Source organism: Canis lupus, chromosome 12 (genome assembly GCF_003254725.2).
Source record: "Canis lupus dingo isolate Sandy chromosome 12, ASM325472v2, whole genome shotgun sequence".
Taxonomy (NCBI): domain Eukaryota; kingdom Metazoa; phylum Chordata; class Mammalia; order Carnivora; family Canidae; genus Canis; species Canis lupus.
In genome coordinates, this window is record NC_064254.1 from 10,986,083 (window position 1) to 11,003,145 (window position 17,063).

The 17,063-nt window shown below is 50.0% G+C and overlaps 1 protein-coding gene across 1 annotated transcript in view; it reads right to left on the minus strand.

Annotated features, from left to right (window-relative positions):
- TRERF1 (transcriptional regulating factor 1) overlaps window positions 1-17,063 on the minus strand; it is a 206,502-nt gene that overhangs the window by 26,782 nt on the left and 162,657 nt on the right. Inside the window, 8 exon segments of the mRNA XM_025418797.3 lie at window positions 969-1,072; window positions 1,204-1,343; window positions 3,128-3,194; window positions 3,823-4,207; window positions 7,659-7,913; window positions 8,959-9,109; window positions 9,984-10,030; window positions 11,505-13,199. Coding sequence (XP_025274582.1) covers window positions 969-1,072; window positions 1,204-1,343; window positions 3,128-3,194; window positions 3,823-4,207; window positions 7,659-7,913; window positions 8,959-9,109; window positions 9,984-10,030; window positions 11,505-12,941 — 2,586 coding nt within the window. The 5' untranslated portion in view covers window positions 12,942-13,199.

Below are 17,063 nucleotides of genomic sequence, written 5' to 3' on the forward strand. Positions count from 1 at the left end.
ACATTTGTCTTTAAGGATTAAAGAGTGTTCTCTAACACTCTAGAAAATCCTTGAAGCCGGACACCTGGGTGGCTCAGCGGTTGAGTATCTGCCTTCAACTCAGGGCATGATTCTGGAGTTCCGGGATCGAGTCCCGCACCAGGCTCCCTGCATAGAGCCTGCTTCTCCCTCTGCCTCTCTCTCTATGTGTCTCTCATGAATAAATAAAATAAAAATAAAATATTAAGAAAAAGAAAATCCTTGAAGGGTGTCAATAATCTCATGAGAAGGTAGTAATTGGGACATTTGTTTACTTGCACATTTTCATAAAATCAAAAAGCAAGAGGCTGAAGATGGTACAAAACCATGTATTTACTAAAAGGGAAAATGAGGTTAACAACTGAGTGCTCTTGCCAAGAACTCAGGTGGAGCAGGCAAATGGGCCACTCGGATCCTGGGAAAATGGTGCCAAAGGTCAGATTTGGGGACACCACAGAACCGTGTCAAAGGTGAAAGAATGACACTAGTTGATGCACACCAAACACTTCATTTTAGTCAGGGGAGAAAACAGTTCAATGAACATCAAACTGGCTGGCTTCCACGGTAAGGAAGAACAATCGGGAGAGTATAATAGGCTGTTTCAGGCCAGGTCTTACTTCAGTAAAGCTTTCTACCTCTATCACTGGAGGCCAGGTTTCTGATGCTAATTATAAGACTGCTGAAAAGAAATTCTAATTTCCCAAGACAGATGTGACCACAATTATTACTTAGGAACAGATGTATACACAGAAGTCTAACAGCAGGTTCTCCTGCAGGCTTTAAATCCTGACCTACTCAATGAGATAGGGAACATAGCGACATATTGATTGGTCATGATCTTAAGAATTGGTTTTAGAGTATGTGGGACAACACAGAAACTCAGGAAAACATTTTTTAGGATTCTGACATGAAGAATGTGAACTGTGAAGTGTATTTTCACCGTTCCTTACCATCACATCACCTTTGGCCTCGAAGAGAGAGTGCAAAGCAAATTCAGAATTGGTCCCTCCACCGGGCAATGCACTTGAACAGCACAAGTTCAGGAGGTTCTCCACTGTTGGGAACAATGAGGAGCCACCACATCAGAGAGAGCTCAGTCTCAGGGAAAAACACACCCATCCTAGAGCCAGATTCTCCTGTAGGGGATCAGGCCTTTCCCACCCGGTTCTTGCCTCATGCCAATACCTCTTTGCTGGAGGTCATGGTTTTCTAGTTCTGGCCAGGGCTTCCAAACCAGTGTGGCCTTGTGTGTGTCCTGGGCCAAGGCAGAGACATCCTGAAGTTCTGGGATCTCTGCTTGGAACCTCAAGCCAATGTTGATGCGTCTTTAATGACAAGAACGAAAACAACAGTGTGGTCTTCAATTTGAGGTCAAGAGCAACTGTCAGGAACTTGAAAAAGAAGGAAACCAGTTCCTTCTGCAAGAAGAATGCAGGGCCATTTCCTCACAGTGTGATCCTAAGATTCCAGGCATGGCCTTTTCACTGGGATAAGGAACAGCTTTAAGATTGGGGAGAGAGGCTGCAAGGGGCAGGGAGGAGTCAGCCTGGAGCATCGTAGCTCACTATAACTGAGACAGGGAGGGTGCTAATTGCAAGGCAACAGCTGCCCATAGTACGGCCACTGGCACCATTTAACCAGAAAAAAATGTAACAAACATAATGAGCTTATTATATTTATTATTCCTTTCAGACCACTTTCACATAAATTATCCCATCTGAATTTCACAAAGATCTATGATGTAAGCAAGGCAGTGACAATTATTCCCACTTAACAGGTGGGTTAACTAAAGCCTAGAAAGGTTGGGGCACCTGGGTGGCTTAGTTGGTTAAGCGTCTGCGTTCAGCTCAGGTCATGATCTCAGGGTCCTGGGATCAAGCTCCGAGTCGGGCTCCGTGCTCAGTGGGGAGTCTGCTTCTCCCTCTCCCCTTCCCCCTGCTTGTGCTCTCTCTCTAGTAAATAAATAAAGTCTCTAAAAAGAAAATAAAGCCTAGAAAGGTTACTTCATCAAGGTCAAATAACAAATGGTGCTGGAACTCAGGTTTTTGGATTCCTGACTCAATGTAGTCACCACTCTACCACCAGGTCTTTTCTGCACTTCTCTAGGAAAACAGCACCTTTCTTGGGCTCCTGGATGGCTCAGTCAGTTGAGCCTCCGACTCTTAAGTTTCAGCCCAGGTTGTGATCTCATGGGTTGTGGGATCGAGCCTTGAGGCAGGTTCCTCACTCAGTAAGAATCTGCTTGAAAGATTCTCTCCCTTTGCCCCTCCTCCCATTCACCCACTCATGGGTTCCTTCTTTAAGTAAAAAAAAAAAAAAAAAATTTAAAAAAAAATCTTAAAAAAAAAGGATAAGAAAAGACAATAATAGCACATTTCTCTTCGAAGCATTGTGGTCCCTACCCCCTACCCACAACTTAAGTACTCAACAAGCCTATTTAGAGGATCAGCCAAGAATCTTAGGGAGAGGACAGGGAAGGAAGCAAGGGCATTTGGATGGAGCCTCATAGAGAGCTGGGTACTCTGACAGGAATGCGTCAGTCACTGGGGATGCGCAAGCATATGGCCACAATCAAACTGGCTCATGCAACCGGAGACCAGGAGACTAGGCTCCCTGAATATAGGGCTTCATGATTTAGTATGCATTGAGTCTTTGGCAAAAGCCTTGAAGCACCAGTACTTGAGAAATACCATGATTCTATAATTTCTATAACTTCTCATTTGGTGCTACTTCTTAAAGTTCCTCATCCTCAGCTGAAGCTTCTGTTCTACAAAAAAAAAAAAAAAAAAATAGGGATGCCTGGGTGGCTCAGTGGTTGAGCATCTGCCTTCGCCTCAGGGCATGATCCTGGGGTCAATGGATGGAGTCCCACATCTGGCTGCCTCGTAGGAGCCTGCTTCTCCCTCTGCCTGTGTCTCTCTCTACTTCTCTGTCTCTCTCATAAACAAGTAAAAAAAAAAATGTATATATTTCTTTATTTTTTAATAATAAATTTATTTTTTATTGGTGTTCAATTTGCCAACATACAGAATAACACCCAGATATATGTATCTTTAAAAAGTAAAATAAAAATAAATAAATAAAAATGTAAAAATTGGCTTTTTCTTACGGTTCAACATCAATGGTCTGCTCTCCAGGCCCCGGGGTGACTGTCACGTTGCTGCCATCAATGCTGTCTGAAGCACAGAAACCAGAGGTCAGTGATCAACAGGAAAGGGAGCCGAGGAAACTACAGCCAATGGGCAGGGAACCTCAAGTCAAAACGGGACGGCTCTCCCACCCAACCCCTGCCAGGGTTACCCCCAGTGGTGTCTAAGGAACCGGATGCCATGCGCTGCTAATCGGCTTAGGGTCCCTCATGTCCCACACGGGGTAAGGAGAAGCCCTAGAGGAGCCTAGCTGGGCGGCTCCTCTGAGACCATCCTGACTCGAGAGAGAGAGATGGGGGCTGGCCGGCTCTCCAGGCTCGATCTTTGGGCAGCAGGCGCCTAGGAGGTGGAAGCCTGGTCTCGCAGGTCATACCTAATCTATTTGCAGATCTACTTAGCACGTTTATTTGGGGGCGTCTCGGGCACGATTATCCAGGGCACGGGCTCACGGAGTGCGCGCACGCCTCCACCGTTGGCTTGTGCCAAGGCGACGGTAGTTCGGGCCGCGGGGTCTCCCCGGCTAGACTGGGGTTCCCCTGAAGGTAAGCATCGGACACTGAGTTCGGGGCGTCGCGGGGCCCTCGCCCAGCAGAAGCCGGCGGGGTGCACGAGAGGCCCGCGGAGGAGGGGAGCCCTCGGGGGGGGCGGGACTCACTGGAGCGGCACAGCAGCACCCGCGGCGTGGGCGTCAGGGGCGTGAGGGGCAGCTGCGGGTGGGCGCCGGGGCCGTGGCCCGCGATGAGGACGTTGCTGAAGAGCCCCGAGCCCTGGCGCACCGGGCTCAGCATGGGCGGGGGCGTGTAGGGGGGCAGCTCGTGGGCGGGGTCCAGCAGCAGGTGGTCCCCGAGCACGCGCGGGGAGCGCAGCTGGCTCTGATACAGCGTGGCGCCCGAGGCCGAGGCGGCGGGGCTGGCGGTGTAGGAGGGCGGGGGCGGGATGAAGAGCGGCTCGGGCCGGTGCCGGAACTTCTTCTTCTCCGGCAAGCTCCTGAGGGGCTCCTCGGCTTTGGCCGCGCCGGGCTGGTGCTTCCTGGGAATCTCCTAGAACGGGAGGAACGGGCCGGTTTTCGAGTCCTGCGGCTCTCCCCACAGGCCACTGCCACAGGCTGAGGGAAGCGGGGGGCGGGGGGGGTGGCGTCTGCTCTAACGGGGACCCCGCCGCCTACCCCTCGCCTACCCCTGCCTCGAACAACAGCCAGCTCCAGCTCCCACAGGGCGGGGTCCGGGGCCTGACTGGGGAGAAGGCCTCGGTTTGGGAGGAAATCCCTCAGTCTGGCGAGAGCTGGGGGTGGCTGGGGGTGGCGGCGACGGCGGGTGGGCACGAAGAATACATTCACATTCTTTATTGCTTATCACCGCATTCCCATCTGGTGAGTGGAATCCAGCCGAGGGGGCCCTTTAATTCCCCCAGCGCTCCCAGGGGACAGACCTCGGGGACAGAGAACACATGTTCTGAGAAGGGGACAGAACAAATCTATTCAGGGAAGCCGGGCAGACAGAGGCTGTGGAGCGGGAAGAGGCGGACAAGCCTAGCCAAGGCGCCCGGGGCCAGTGACCCGCACTGGGCTCTCCTTCGAGGTAGCTCTGGAGCGAGGGAGAGCCATCGAGGGGCTTTCAGGCCCCTGTCCTGTGCTTTGCTTTAAAAAAAAAAGAAAAAAAAAAATTGGATCTGGTGACGCTCCCCCCTCACCACCCCTCACCACGGCTCCCGGGACGGTAGCTCATTTGCAGCAAGCCCTTCTCCTGGGTTGCTTCCTGTCAGCAGGGTTAGTTTATCTTATGGCAGCGGAACGAAGCACAGTCTGGAAGGAAGATCTGCCACACGGATACATATATACTAATAAGTAAACATATGCACGTAAATAGATAAGCGGGGCACGCCAAAGCCAAACAGAAACAGACGCGGGTTGTGCGCCAGCATCAGCCCAGAGAAACCGAGCGCTCGGTGTGGCGGGGTGTGGCTGGGGAGGCCCCAGTGCCTCTGCGAGGGCCGGCGGGGATACCTGCAGAAAGTTCTGGGCCGTCTGTGGTGCCCGCCCAGGCCCTGCAGGCCAGTGCCTGTCACAGCTGTAGGGCCTGGCAATTCCCGTGCCCAGGGTGGCCCCGCGAGGAGGCAGCAGGGGGTGATGGGAAAGGTTGGCCGTGGTCATGTGACCAGCTGCCTCCAGGCCATGTGACCTGCTCCAGGCCCCCCTCAGCTCTGTCTGTCTCTCCTTCAGCTTCGCTGTGTTCTGGGGGTGCTGTCCCAGCCCCTAGGAGGGAAGTCTCTGGAAGCTGAAGGGGCCGAGGGCGCCCCCCCCCAGGCTTCGGGCTCACCCCCAGGGGGCTCTCCTTAGGCCAGAGTGCCACACCCTGCCTCCTCTCCCACCAGAGGGCTCCTCACCACCTGAGGCTGAGGTGGAGAGAGAGACAGACCTGAGGAGAACTGGGAGTGGACGTCTGTGCCCCCGGGTTGGGAACTAAACCTGAAGCTTTATATCCCATTCCCCGGTAACGGATGAGGTCATCTGAGCACAGACAGAGCTTGCATGGCTTCAACCCTGTGTCAGAACCCAGACCTCTGATCACAGGGGGGCAAAGGTCCCTCTACTTGAGCCTCTGGTCCTGTCACTTCAGCTCTCAACCCCAGGCAAGGCTCTGGGACCCCCGGCTAGGGAAGCCACCCGGAATTGTCAGGTCTGGATGTCACTTGAGAGGAAGCATTTACAGGGTTCCACGTCTACCAAGCTGTTCAGCCCCCGGAGGTGGAACCACTGAGAGGTTTGACAAGCTCCCCCAGAACAGGGAGACCCCTGGATGAGTCCAACCCCAGACCTGGGGAAGAAATGCAGGCTTTGCAAGGGGGAGGGTCTTAGTTGCCCTGCATCCCCAGGGGGGCCCAGTAGCAGAGTGGGGATTAGAACTCAGGGCTCCCTCCCAGACATTTAAGTTTCTTTACATCAAGTGTCAGGTTCTTGCTCTTATCTACTCAATCCCAGCTACATGCTTCTAGTTCGGTTTGTCTCCTTACTTAAGACGTCTCTCTCTTGCCTTTTCTACAAAGCCAGCTTCATCTCTGCCTATAAAACCCTGCTCAGAACTATCTTCATGGGGGTCTGCTGAGCAAATTCATACCAAACTCCCTGCATCTCCCCAGTCCCTAGTGACTTTAGCTGTCCAGGGGTGCTCCCCTGCAGCCACTCCCAGGGGATCACTGTTTCTCTGCCCTGGTTTTTCTCTCATGGTCTTGAGTGGGGGCGGAGGGTGCTGCCTGGGGCTCTGACCCCTGTGTGACTAGGAACCTTACTGTCTCCAGCTTCAGGCTGAGAGTTCTCCAGGGACAGAAACAGTGTCTCTCCTTCTGAATCCCTAGGCAAAGAGGGAGCTTGGCTCTCATTTCATCTCTCTGCCTGTTGCTGGCTCCCAAGTCTTGCAAGTTCACGAGAACCCTCACTCCCAGAAGATCCCCCTCGGCCTCTCCTCTTCTGAAGCCTTGGTATTACATAGAGAACCAAAAAGGTTCTTTTTGGACTTTTCTAGTTTTTTTAATTATTCACCGTACCCCTATTTTGGCCTAACCCCACCCTCGTGCCACCTGGAATCCCAGCAGCCACTTTTTCTTTGAGGACAAATATGACCCAGCACACCACTTAGTGGGGAGGGAACAGATCTAGATATAGTCAACCACATGGGTTACAGACTCCCCAGAGGAGGGGAGGGAAGAGGAAAGAAGAAAGGAAGAGAGAAAGAGGAGGGAGGGACCAAGGGGGGGTAAGAGAGGGAGGCAAAAGACGGGGGGAAAGAGAGAGATATCTCTGCCCCAGAGCCAAGCTAAGCTGCTTGGGTGACACGCTTGGAATTTGAGAAAGAGAAGAACTTAAGAGTGAGTGAGAAACACAAATATCTTTGCTTTCCTGAGATTGGGGGGGTAGATGTCTCTCTCAGTGGAGTTACTCTGGGAACCTTGGTGAATTAGGTCCTCTAAGGCTAATAATGCAGGTGGGATACTGAAAATATTAAGCATCTAGTTAGGCTGACCATCAGAATGGATGCCAGGGCTATTGCGTGGAAGCTTGCTGTGCCAAGGGTTTTTACCTCTTTGGCTGCTGGATCTGAGGAGGTCTGCAGATCCTGAAGCTGGGGGGCCAGGGCCCAGCTGAGATAGGACTGAGATAGGACTTCTATATTTTAATAGCCGTGATTACCAGCTGAGTTATCATGTGTCTTAATTTTGGAATACCTTCAGGCCTCTCAGAATCTAACCCAGACCGTTTGCCTGGTAGAGTGACAGGTGTTCACTGGGTAGCAGGCAGTGTGGACAGAGATAGGATTCCCAAGCCAGCCACGGCCATGCTTATGCTTAGGCCAGTGACCCCGGAAGAGCTGCCCCATCTCCAAGAAAGCAAAGGGATGTTCTCACCCCAGGCGGGCGGGGGGCAGAGCAGCAACTCACAGCAGGCGGGTGGGGGGCAGCCCCTTGGGGTGAGTGTGGGGGAGAGAGGGTCATCCTCACGAGCACGGGCATCTCGTCGTCCGACATCGAGCTGGCTGGCTTGTCTCTGGCGGAGGGGGCGGCAACGATGCTGTTGGCGAAGCCCTGAGAGCCTGGCTTGGGCGGGAGAAGCTTGACAGGGATAGACACGGGCATGACCATGGGCGTGAGGCTTTCTGCCTCGGGAGGGAGCTGCGGTGGCGGCGGAGGCGGAGGTGGCAGTGGCGGCTGGGGCTGAGGCTGAGGCTGAGGCGGCAGGGCCTTCTCTCCTTCCTCCTACACAGACAATAAAGGCTTTGATCCTGGGCTGAGAGCAGCCAGTCCCAGTGGGGATGCACTTTGCTTTTCCTGAAATGTTGCAGGGCATCACGCATGGGTGGTAGAGAGCCACTGCAGGGTGGTTTCCTTCCTGCAACCCTGAGTCCCTTGGCTCAAGTGATGCCAGTTGGCAGTGGGCAAGGCCATGCACTCTATTTTCTATGTTAAAAAAAATCTTGACTGTTATCACTTGTATAATTAAAACAGATCTTTTGTTGTTGTCATAACTTTTAAAGAAAAGGAATGGACTGGTAGGCACAAAATAAAACATAATAAGCTCTTGTGTAGGACCTCTTAATTCTACAAGCCTCAGTGTACTCATCTGTCAAATGGAAGACAAAGCTCTTGTATTTGGAATGGTGAGGAGATGGGAGTGACCTGGGGTATCCACAATTTTGGTGAACAGGGAGTTAATCCCATAGACTTTAATTTAGATCAACAATTATCTAAAGAATTTAAGAAATTCTTTGCATTTTTAAAAAATTCTTTGCATTTTTAAATCTTTCTCTAAAACTGCATGGATACTTCACCACATGGATATCCTCTCTGGATAATCCTGAGGGTATTTAAAGACCTTCCATTGCTAGAGTCTAACACTAGCACACTGGTGAATAGAAAATGTTGGTCACATTTGCTTTCTCTGGCCATCGGCTACTAATTTGGAAGGCCCAAGAGACTCTGGTCTTAGGTGCTTTAAGCAGCAGAAGTTAATAATGTTGCATCTACATGTTTTCTTTGCTGTCTTTTCCAGAAAGAGGAGAAACTAGGACCCCTCAAAAGATTTCCAGCTCCCCTGCTTTTGACTCTTGTTCATGAAACCAGTGGAAGTGGAGTCTGTTTAATCTGGCTAGCTCCTAGCATCAAAGCTTAAGTACTCCTGTTAGGGAAGAACTGTGCTTCCCCAGATGCCCACCTGGGGGTCACATTACTCTCTGTCTGATGGCAGCAAAGCAAAGCAAGCAACACATGGTCTGGGAAGGGCCAGGCACCGGCTCCCGCTAACCTGTTTGAGACTGGGGGAGGCTCTCATTCCCCCATGGGACCGCATGTGGCCATTCAGGGCAGGCAGACTCTTGAATTCCTTCAGGCAGATGGAGCACGTCAGTTTGTTCTTGGCATCAAACTGCTCCCCAAACACTCCTTTTGGTTGGCTACTGCTCAAGGGTAGAGCCAAACGGAGAGGACACACATGTTGACAAAGAGGAAGGGTGACTTACCACAAGACCTCACACCCCGCAATGAACCCATTTCATTCATCCAGTGCTCCCAGGGTCCCACTTGTATTATCCCAATACTGTTCAGAGAACTAAGCCCACTTTACAGAAGGAAAACTGAGCCTCAAGAGTGGGAAAGGGCTTGCTCAAAATCATGCAAGAGTTGAAAAAAACATCCTTCATTTTAGGCCGTCAAGTGCTGGGTTTTTTTCCACTTTTGACCTATTATCTTTCTAGGGTCGCCTCGGGCCTCCTCTTCCAGAAGCCCTCCCTTAGAGACACATGTCTAAGTACTCTGGTTCAGCCTCTAGACAGCATGTCGTAGCAGTCTGTCAGGTGCTGACTAAGAATTTACCGTGCCTGTGATGGGGGAAAATAAGTCTGTACTACTCAATGCTGCATTCTCAAAGCTTAGCTCTATGCCTGACACTCAGTAGGTATTCAATAAATACTGACTGGTGGACAGAACATGGCCTTCGGAGTCAATCCCAATATGGCCACTTACTTGATGTACAAATCTAAGCTCTGAGGCTGTTTTCTCATCTGTAAAGTCACAGGAACGCAACTAAGAATGGTCAAGTGCTTACTATGTGCTAGGCACGTGGTAATCCTACCCACCATCACTGGAGTTGCTTTATTACACAAAATAGAGAGTGCCTAGCACACAGTAAACACTCAAACACGATAGCTGCTATTCTTATTATAAACTTCTTTGAAAAACTGACTTTGAATTTGAAAATGAATCTTGATAGACAACCCAGGAACACCTCCCAGTTTCCCAAAATGCCAACATGCCTTCTTGCATCCATCCTACCTTGACTCGGGGGACCCTGGCTGGGCTCTGCCATCAGGTAGGTGCATCTAATTTTGAGCCATGCAGGACACCGGAAGAAAGAAGAAAGAGAAAAAAGTGTGTTTCTGACGGGAGGAATCTTTGAGCTCAGGGAATCCCAGGGCCTACACTTCTAGTATGCTTCCCCCAGCTCACAGGGCCAGCAGGTCGTTCACTTCTTTCCCTCGCTTCCCCAAGCCCCCCAACTCAGTAACACACCCACTTCGGCAGCTGCCACCAGCCACCAGCTCGCCAGGACTCAATCCCCCACCTCGTTCCTTCCTTTTCTCCCCATCTACCACTGTGTGCATAGATAGGCTCCATTCCCGAGAGAGGCATGGAACAAGAGAGCTGCATAACACAGCATCATGCCCAGAGATCTCCTGCTGGTCAGGTCAGCTGTGGCCATGTCACCTTATTCTTATATTCAAAAAGGCTCCCCCAGTTACCACTGGGCCTGGGTCTCAAACAAGATAGGGTCAAGGAGAGCTCGTCTCCAGCCTCCATCAGAGCCCTCTCTCCATCTACCCTGGTCCCATTCAAGCTTTCCTTCTCCCCGGAGCCTATTGTCATACGAGGGTAGCTCCCAGGAACATGACAGGGCATGAGCAGTGCCCAGCACACAGGAACCTTCTTGTGGCAAATACATTTGAGAAACAAACGGTTAATGACCGCGACCCACAGATCTGCGGATGATCTTTGTCTGGCTAGATTGTTTTTTGAAAAGTCCTGAATAAGAACACCATCAGATGGGGCATCTACATTCCAGGCCACCACAGCTGGCACCATTCCTCAGTGTCTCCTAACAAGTCACTTTTTTTTTAATTTTTAAAAATTTTTTTAACAAGTCACTTTTATTACTCACTTTACCTGCCTGGATCCTGAGGGCAGCTCAGAGTCTCATCTCTGGGAGACGCACAACACACACACATCAGCATAGCACAGGCTCTGAGAAGCCCCTCAGCGTTGCAACCAGATTCTCTATAGGAATCCCCCAATGTATTTATCTGGAGAACTCACCCCACCCCCATCCCCACTATATCTATTAAACATTCTATGGTATTTCTGGTCGGAGCAATATACTTGGAGAAATGCTGTCATAATGTGGTCACCTTCCCAAAGGGGGAACAGTTTCACAAAGGAATTCCCTGAGGATTCAGACCTAAGGGGGCCAGACCCCCACCCTCACCCCCTGTGTGGTCCCTGGGCCCCCGAGTCAAGCCTTGACCACTACATGCATCATTCAGGACCTTGTATGGTATTATGGGCATTGCTGCAGCAAGACTGTAAGCTCACTGGGCAAAGGACTGAATTGAAATTGATCCTGCATTCCATGTACCTGGCACAGACAGCATCAGGCACATGTGCATTAAGGTTCGTGGTGTGGATAAAGAACAAAAGCACTGGAGGGGCTGGTGAGAGGGGTGGGCACGACCTAGACTCTGCTCTGGCCGACTCTATAGCACACTGAGATCCTCCAAGCTGCGCCCACCATTAGAATACCTGGGGCCACAGGGCACTGGGAGACAGCTGCTGGTGCTGAGGCCCCATGTTGTTGAGGTGGATCCCGCTGGGGGATAGGAGCGGCCGATGGGGGAGGGCCCCGCTGAGCCGGTTCAGGTCCGAGCTTGCCGGGTCTCCCATTCCTGCATCGGGAGGCCCCAGGTCGCCATGGGAGCTCAGCATGGTCTGGGCCTGCCTGTCGCTTGGGTAAGTCTTGGGCTGACTGTCCTCGCGCTGCTGGTGCTGGGGCAGGTGGCTCTGCTGGCAGAGGGGGTGGCCGTAGGGCTGCTGGGGCTCCTGGTAGTAGTACTGGGGCATGGAGCCCAGCTGGATCAGCTGGACGGCATGCGCCTGCTCCGGGGCATACTGGTGGGGGTCCCTGTGATACGAAGGGGGCTGTAGGTGCATTTGCTGCTGTTGCTGCTGCTGCTGTTCTTGCAAGTGCTGCATCATGGGTTGGGACTGGTAATACTGAGGTATCTGCATCGGACCCTGCCGCTGCTGCAGCTGCAGCTGCTGTTGCTGCTGCTGCTGAGGCTGTGGCGGGCGGATCTGCTGCTGCTGCTGCATTTCCTGCAGGGACATATGCTGCTGCCCAGCCTGCTGCTGTTGCTGCTGTGGCGGCGGGTAATACTGGTGCTGCTGCATCTGCTGCATGTGCTGGGACAGCACCTGAGGGGCTTGCAGTGGCTGTCCTCCCTGCACTGGCATCTGAGCCAGTGGCTGCTGGTAGTCATAATACAGGTGGCCCTGGCTAGCGTGTGGCCCCACCTGAAGAGCTGATTTGGACAGCCCACTGGGGAAACCAGGGTGAGCCTGCTGGGGCACCTGCTGGTAGCGAGCAGGAAGAGCCGGCGCTGGGGGCTCCATGGGCTTCTGGGACAGCAGCTGGCGCAGGGCGCTGTCAGGGGCTCCGTCCATCACTGCCGACTGGGTGTGCAGCACCTGGGCCATATTGTTGACCTGAATTCGCAGGTTTTGGTTGGCGAATACCTGGGTGAAGGAGTCTAGCTTGTGCAGGACGCCGCTGGTGAGTTTCTGGGTCCGGATCTCGCTGGCCTGGGAGTAGGTATATTGGTAGCCATCGGCGGGCTCAGCCTGGGCCGGTGTCCCCCACACCATGTTAGAGTTGGTCAGGTTGCTGCGTAGCTGGACGTGGTTTCCAGGCCCAGTATGACCTCCCCACCCTCCCTGCCTCGAGGGATCCACTTGGCCAACGTTTTTGGAACCAACAGGCAAGCCTAGACCATCCCGAGTATCTTGAGGGAAGTGGGGGGAGATGGGTGACGCCTGCGGGGCATCCATTCCAGCCCCTGTGACCGTATTCCCATAGTTGTGGTTCAGCCCACCATGGATGCCAAGTGGTGGCTGTTGGTAGAAAAGGTTCTCACCACTGTGGGCCACGTGATTGGTCTTGTACAGCTGCTGATCCCCCATGGTGCCTGCCTTGGCCGTGAATGTCCAGCCACAAAACCATAAAAAAAGGTCAATGAGACAAACCCAAAAGGACTGAGACCCTGAGAAGCTGAGAGAAGGCGTCCACACTATTCCACGGCTGACATGTCGGTGAACGTGGCTGCAGCCAGATGTTCCTGTTGGCCTATACCACTCATGTGCAGAGTAGGGGACTTTACATCCTCACGCGGGCTGAGGTATGGACTAAACACCACCGTGGTGCAGAGATGCCACTCACACCTGCAAGACAAAGTGCAAAGCACAGGACAGGATTTAAAGTGGATGCTTTTTTAGATTTTACGTATTTATTTGACAGAGAAAGAACACAAGCAGAGGGAGCAGTAGCCAGAGGGAGAGGGAGAAGCAGTCTCTCCACTGAGCAGGGAGCTGGACGTGGGGCTCGATCCTAGGACCCTAGGACCATGATCTGAGCCAAAGGCAGATGCCCAACCGACTAAGCCACCTAGGTGCCCCTACTTGGATGTTCTGGTAAGAACAATTACATTTACACTGACCAATTAGAGAATTTTTTTCTAAAGATTTTATTTATTTATTAATGAGACAGACAGAGAGAGGGAGGGAGAGGAAAAGAGAGGGGCAGAGACACAGCAAAGGGAGAGCAGGCGCCATGTAGGGAGCCTGATGCAGAACTCGATCCTGGGACTCCAGGATCAGGCCTTGGGCTGAAGGCGGCACTAAACCGCTGAGCCACCCGGGCCGCCCCGATTAGAGAATTAAATACAAAACAGGAGACTTGATTTGGAGTAGTCTGTTTTGTACACTGCACACCATTTACCCCAATTCTGCATATCTGGACCCTCATGTGAGTAGTGAACTCTCTTTCAAAGCCCATTGCTCAATGCCTCGTTAGTTCATTGATTTGTTAATTCATTGTTTTGCTCACTGATTAATCCTTCCATTCATCTGGGACTCTAGGATCTGCAGGGGATGTGAAGACGTTTAAGACATTCATTTATCAACTTATCTGCTCAACAAATACTTATTCGACACCTACTAAGTGTAAGGCACAATGCCAGGAAATGATTAAGACAAGCATCAGCTCTTGAGATGTTTATGGTTAGAAAAGGTGATGACGGGTCACATGAATAAGTACGCACGTAATAAAAAGGTAAAAATAACAGATAAGGGAACTCAGACTGCAGAGCTAATGCCGGATAAGAATGGAATTGGAGAAAGTTTGAAGGAGGAGTATTGCTAACACATTAGTTTGCCTGTCTGGTCAACACAATTCCCTGCTTTCTGAGGTCCCTGCTCAGGGAAACATCTACACACAGTGCTGACCTGGCACAAAAAACCATACTGAGACAAATCTTAAAACCGCGAACTAGGAAATGTAGAGAGACTGGTTTAGTCTGGTTTGAGTCATATAGGTTCTTTAGGGGACTTCTAATTAGGGTCTGTAGATTCCTGGGAGTACACGAACACTTTCCAAGCATTACACACGCACTCAAAGTTTTAAGAGAGAGTTTTTGTTTCTCTTAATTCCCAGGGCCTCAAACTTCCATAGAAGCTGTTTTCTGGAACTGACTGGTGACAAAGGTACAAGTTGACCTTTAATACCTGCACTCTCACAAATGCCTTCCTTCTCTACAAAAGAAAGACAGACCTCTTACTCACCTCATCCCAAATCTTAACTGGGCTTATTATCGCCCCAGCAGCCCGCCCCACTCCTGGCCACCATATAAAGGGACATCTAGAAAGCTGAGAAAACCAGCAACTCTAATAAATGAGTAGTGAATCTTCTTTGAAACTGGATGGTTTCCAATTCCTTATTATTATTAATAATAATAGGAAGGCCTAGTAGAAGTAATTAAAGTCTGTTAGTGATAAATCGCTATGTGATATTCAGTATATAACTCAAAGCAGATCAAGAACTGAGTGGTCCTTTTTTTTTTTTTTTTTAAAGATTTTATCTATTTATTCACGAGAGACACAGAGAGAGGGGCTGGGACTCCAGGATCACACCCTGAGCTGAAGGCAGGCGCTAAACCACTGAGCCACCCAGGGATCCCCAAGTGATCCTGTTTTAACAAAACTTCTATTTCTATCAGTACATGCAACTGAGGATATTCAGGGCGTACATATATATGAATAAAAAATGGAAATGTAATCAATCTTGGCCCCTGTCTCATATCTCATACAATATGTAATATTCTTCCATGGATATAAAAACAAACTGAAGAAATAACCCAACGCCAGCAATATTCTATTTCTGGACATGGTGGTAACTGTATGAGTGTGTTTACTTGGATAATTCAAGAGCTGAATGCTCTGACCTGGTCACATGTAGGTATGTGTGTTGTAAGCCAATAAATTTTATTTTAAAAAGTCATCCAGCATTATCATCTCACTAAGAGATGCATCTTCAGTATAATTTTAGTTTTTGTGTTTATTAATAACTCATCCAAATTAATAATACATTTGTGTTATTTTGATCAATCGTGTCCCATTAATAATTTTTTAAAATATTTTTATTTATTTACTCATGAGAGACACACAGAGAGAGAGAGAGAGAGGCAGAGACACAGGCAGAGGGAGAAGCAGGCTCCATGCAGGGAGCCCAACTCGATCCTGGGTCTCCAGGATCACGCCCTGGACTGAAGGCGGCGCTAAACCGCTGAGCCACCCGGGCTGCCCCTATTAATAATTGTTAACAATAACTCAGACCAGAAGAAAATGTTAGTACTCAGAGTTTTATGATTTCAGGAAATAAAAGAAGTTTTAATTTTATATAAAATCGCTACAGAGAAATATGATAGGGAAACAAACGAAAGAGTTTTAAGCATGAAATAGATTACACATATTCCATTAGGATAAAATTCCACTGGGGAAGTGAACAGAAATAAAATTTCAAGAAGAAAAAGGAACACTATTAGTGAAGAGCATGTTCATGCATTTTTAAAACGGATGATGGTAGATATCAAATGCCTGTTGTGCTTAGATTCTACTGGATAAATTTAAAACAATGATGTAATAGTTTTACTTAAAAATATCAATGTTTACAATATCCTGGAGATTGCATCTTCTGCAAATGTATGATAAAAAATGTAGGTGTAAACTTGAAAATGTGTGAGGAGGGTCATTACGTTTACCGCATTCTTTCATGGGAGATTTTAAGACCACTGCAGTAGCCCCCTCCAACTGGAAGCTAGACTGAGTTGGTCTCTGTCCCTTCCTGAAAGATGAGAGATGAACAAATTCAGAGCAAGGGATTTGGTTTGGTTTGGTAGAATGAAGGATGGATGAAGAGAAGCAGTGGGAAGAAACCATGGTTGGCCAAAGAGAGCTGGAGTAGATCCTGAATGTGACCATGAATGGCTGTTGAAGGCTTCTGAGCAGAGGCACAAGGACGTCAGGTTTGATGGCGCTAAGCTTCAGGAGCAGGGAGACCAGCTCCCCTCCTGAAAATTTCGTCTGTATCACCTGTGAGCTTGCCAGAAATTCAGAATCTCAGGCTTCCGCCTACATGTATTCAATCAGGATCTGTATTTTATCAGGACCCTCAAGTGATTTGTATGCAGATTAAAATTTGAGAAGCAATGGATCAGCAGGCTCTCACTGCATCCAGGTGAGACATAATTAAGACCTGAACTTGGATGATGGTGAGCAGAACAGAAGGAGAAATGAGAGAAACATGCCCCTTGTGCTGCGCTCCTGCAGGGGCTTACCACCCAGTAAGAGGAGACCCCCCTCCTTTTCTCACACAAGCTCTCTCCCTTGACATCCTCACTTACCATTCTACTTTGCTGACTTGCAATCACCACTTCCAGACCAGAGGGTCTGGGCTCCTGCTCAGTTGCCTACCCCAAAGTCTACTTCCGTGCTCAAAGGCAAAGTCAACCTCATATTCCCCAGAATGGACGCTCCTGTAATAACTCTTGCCCTTGACTCCTCCCTCTTCCTTAACCAACCACTACAATATGATAGGGAATCAATTTACCTCCTAATATTTTCTTAACTGCATCCCTTTTCCTCCAGTTCTATTACTATCACCTTAATCTAAGACTCCACATTTGTCTTCCAGACTATCCCAACAGCCTTCCAACTGCTTTCTCTGCTTTTGGTCTTGTCCATGCTCCAGCC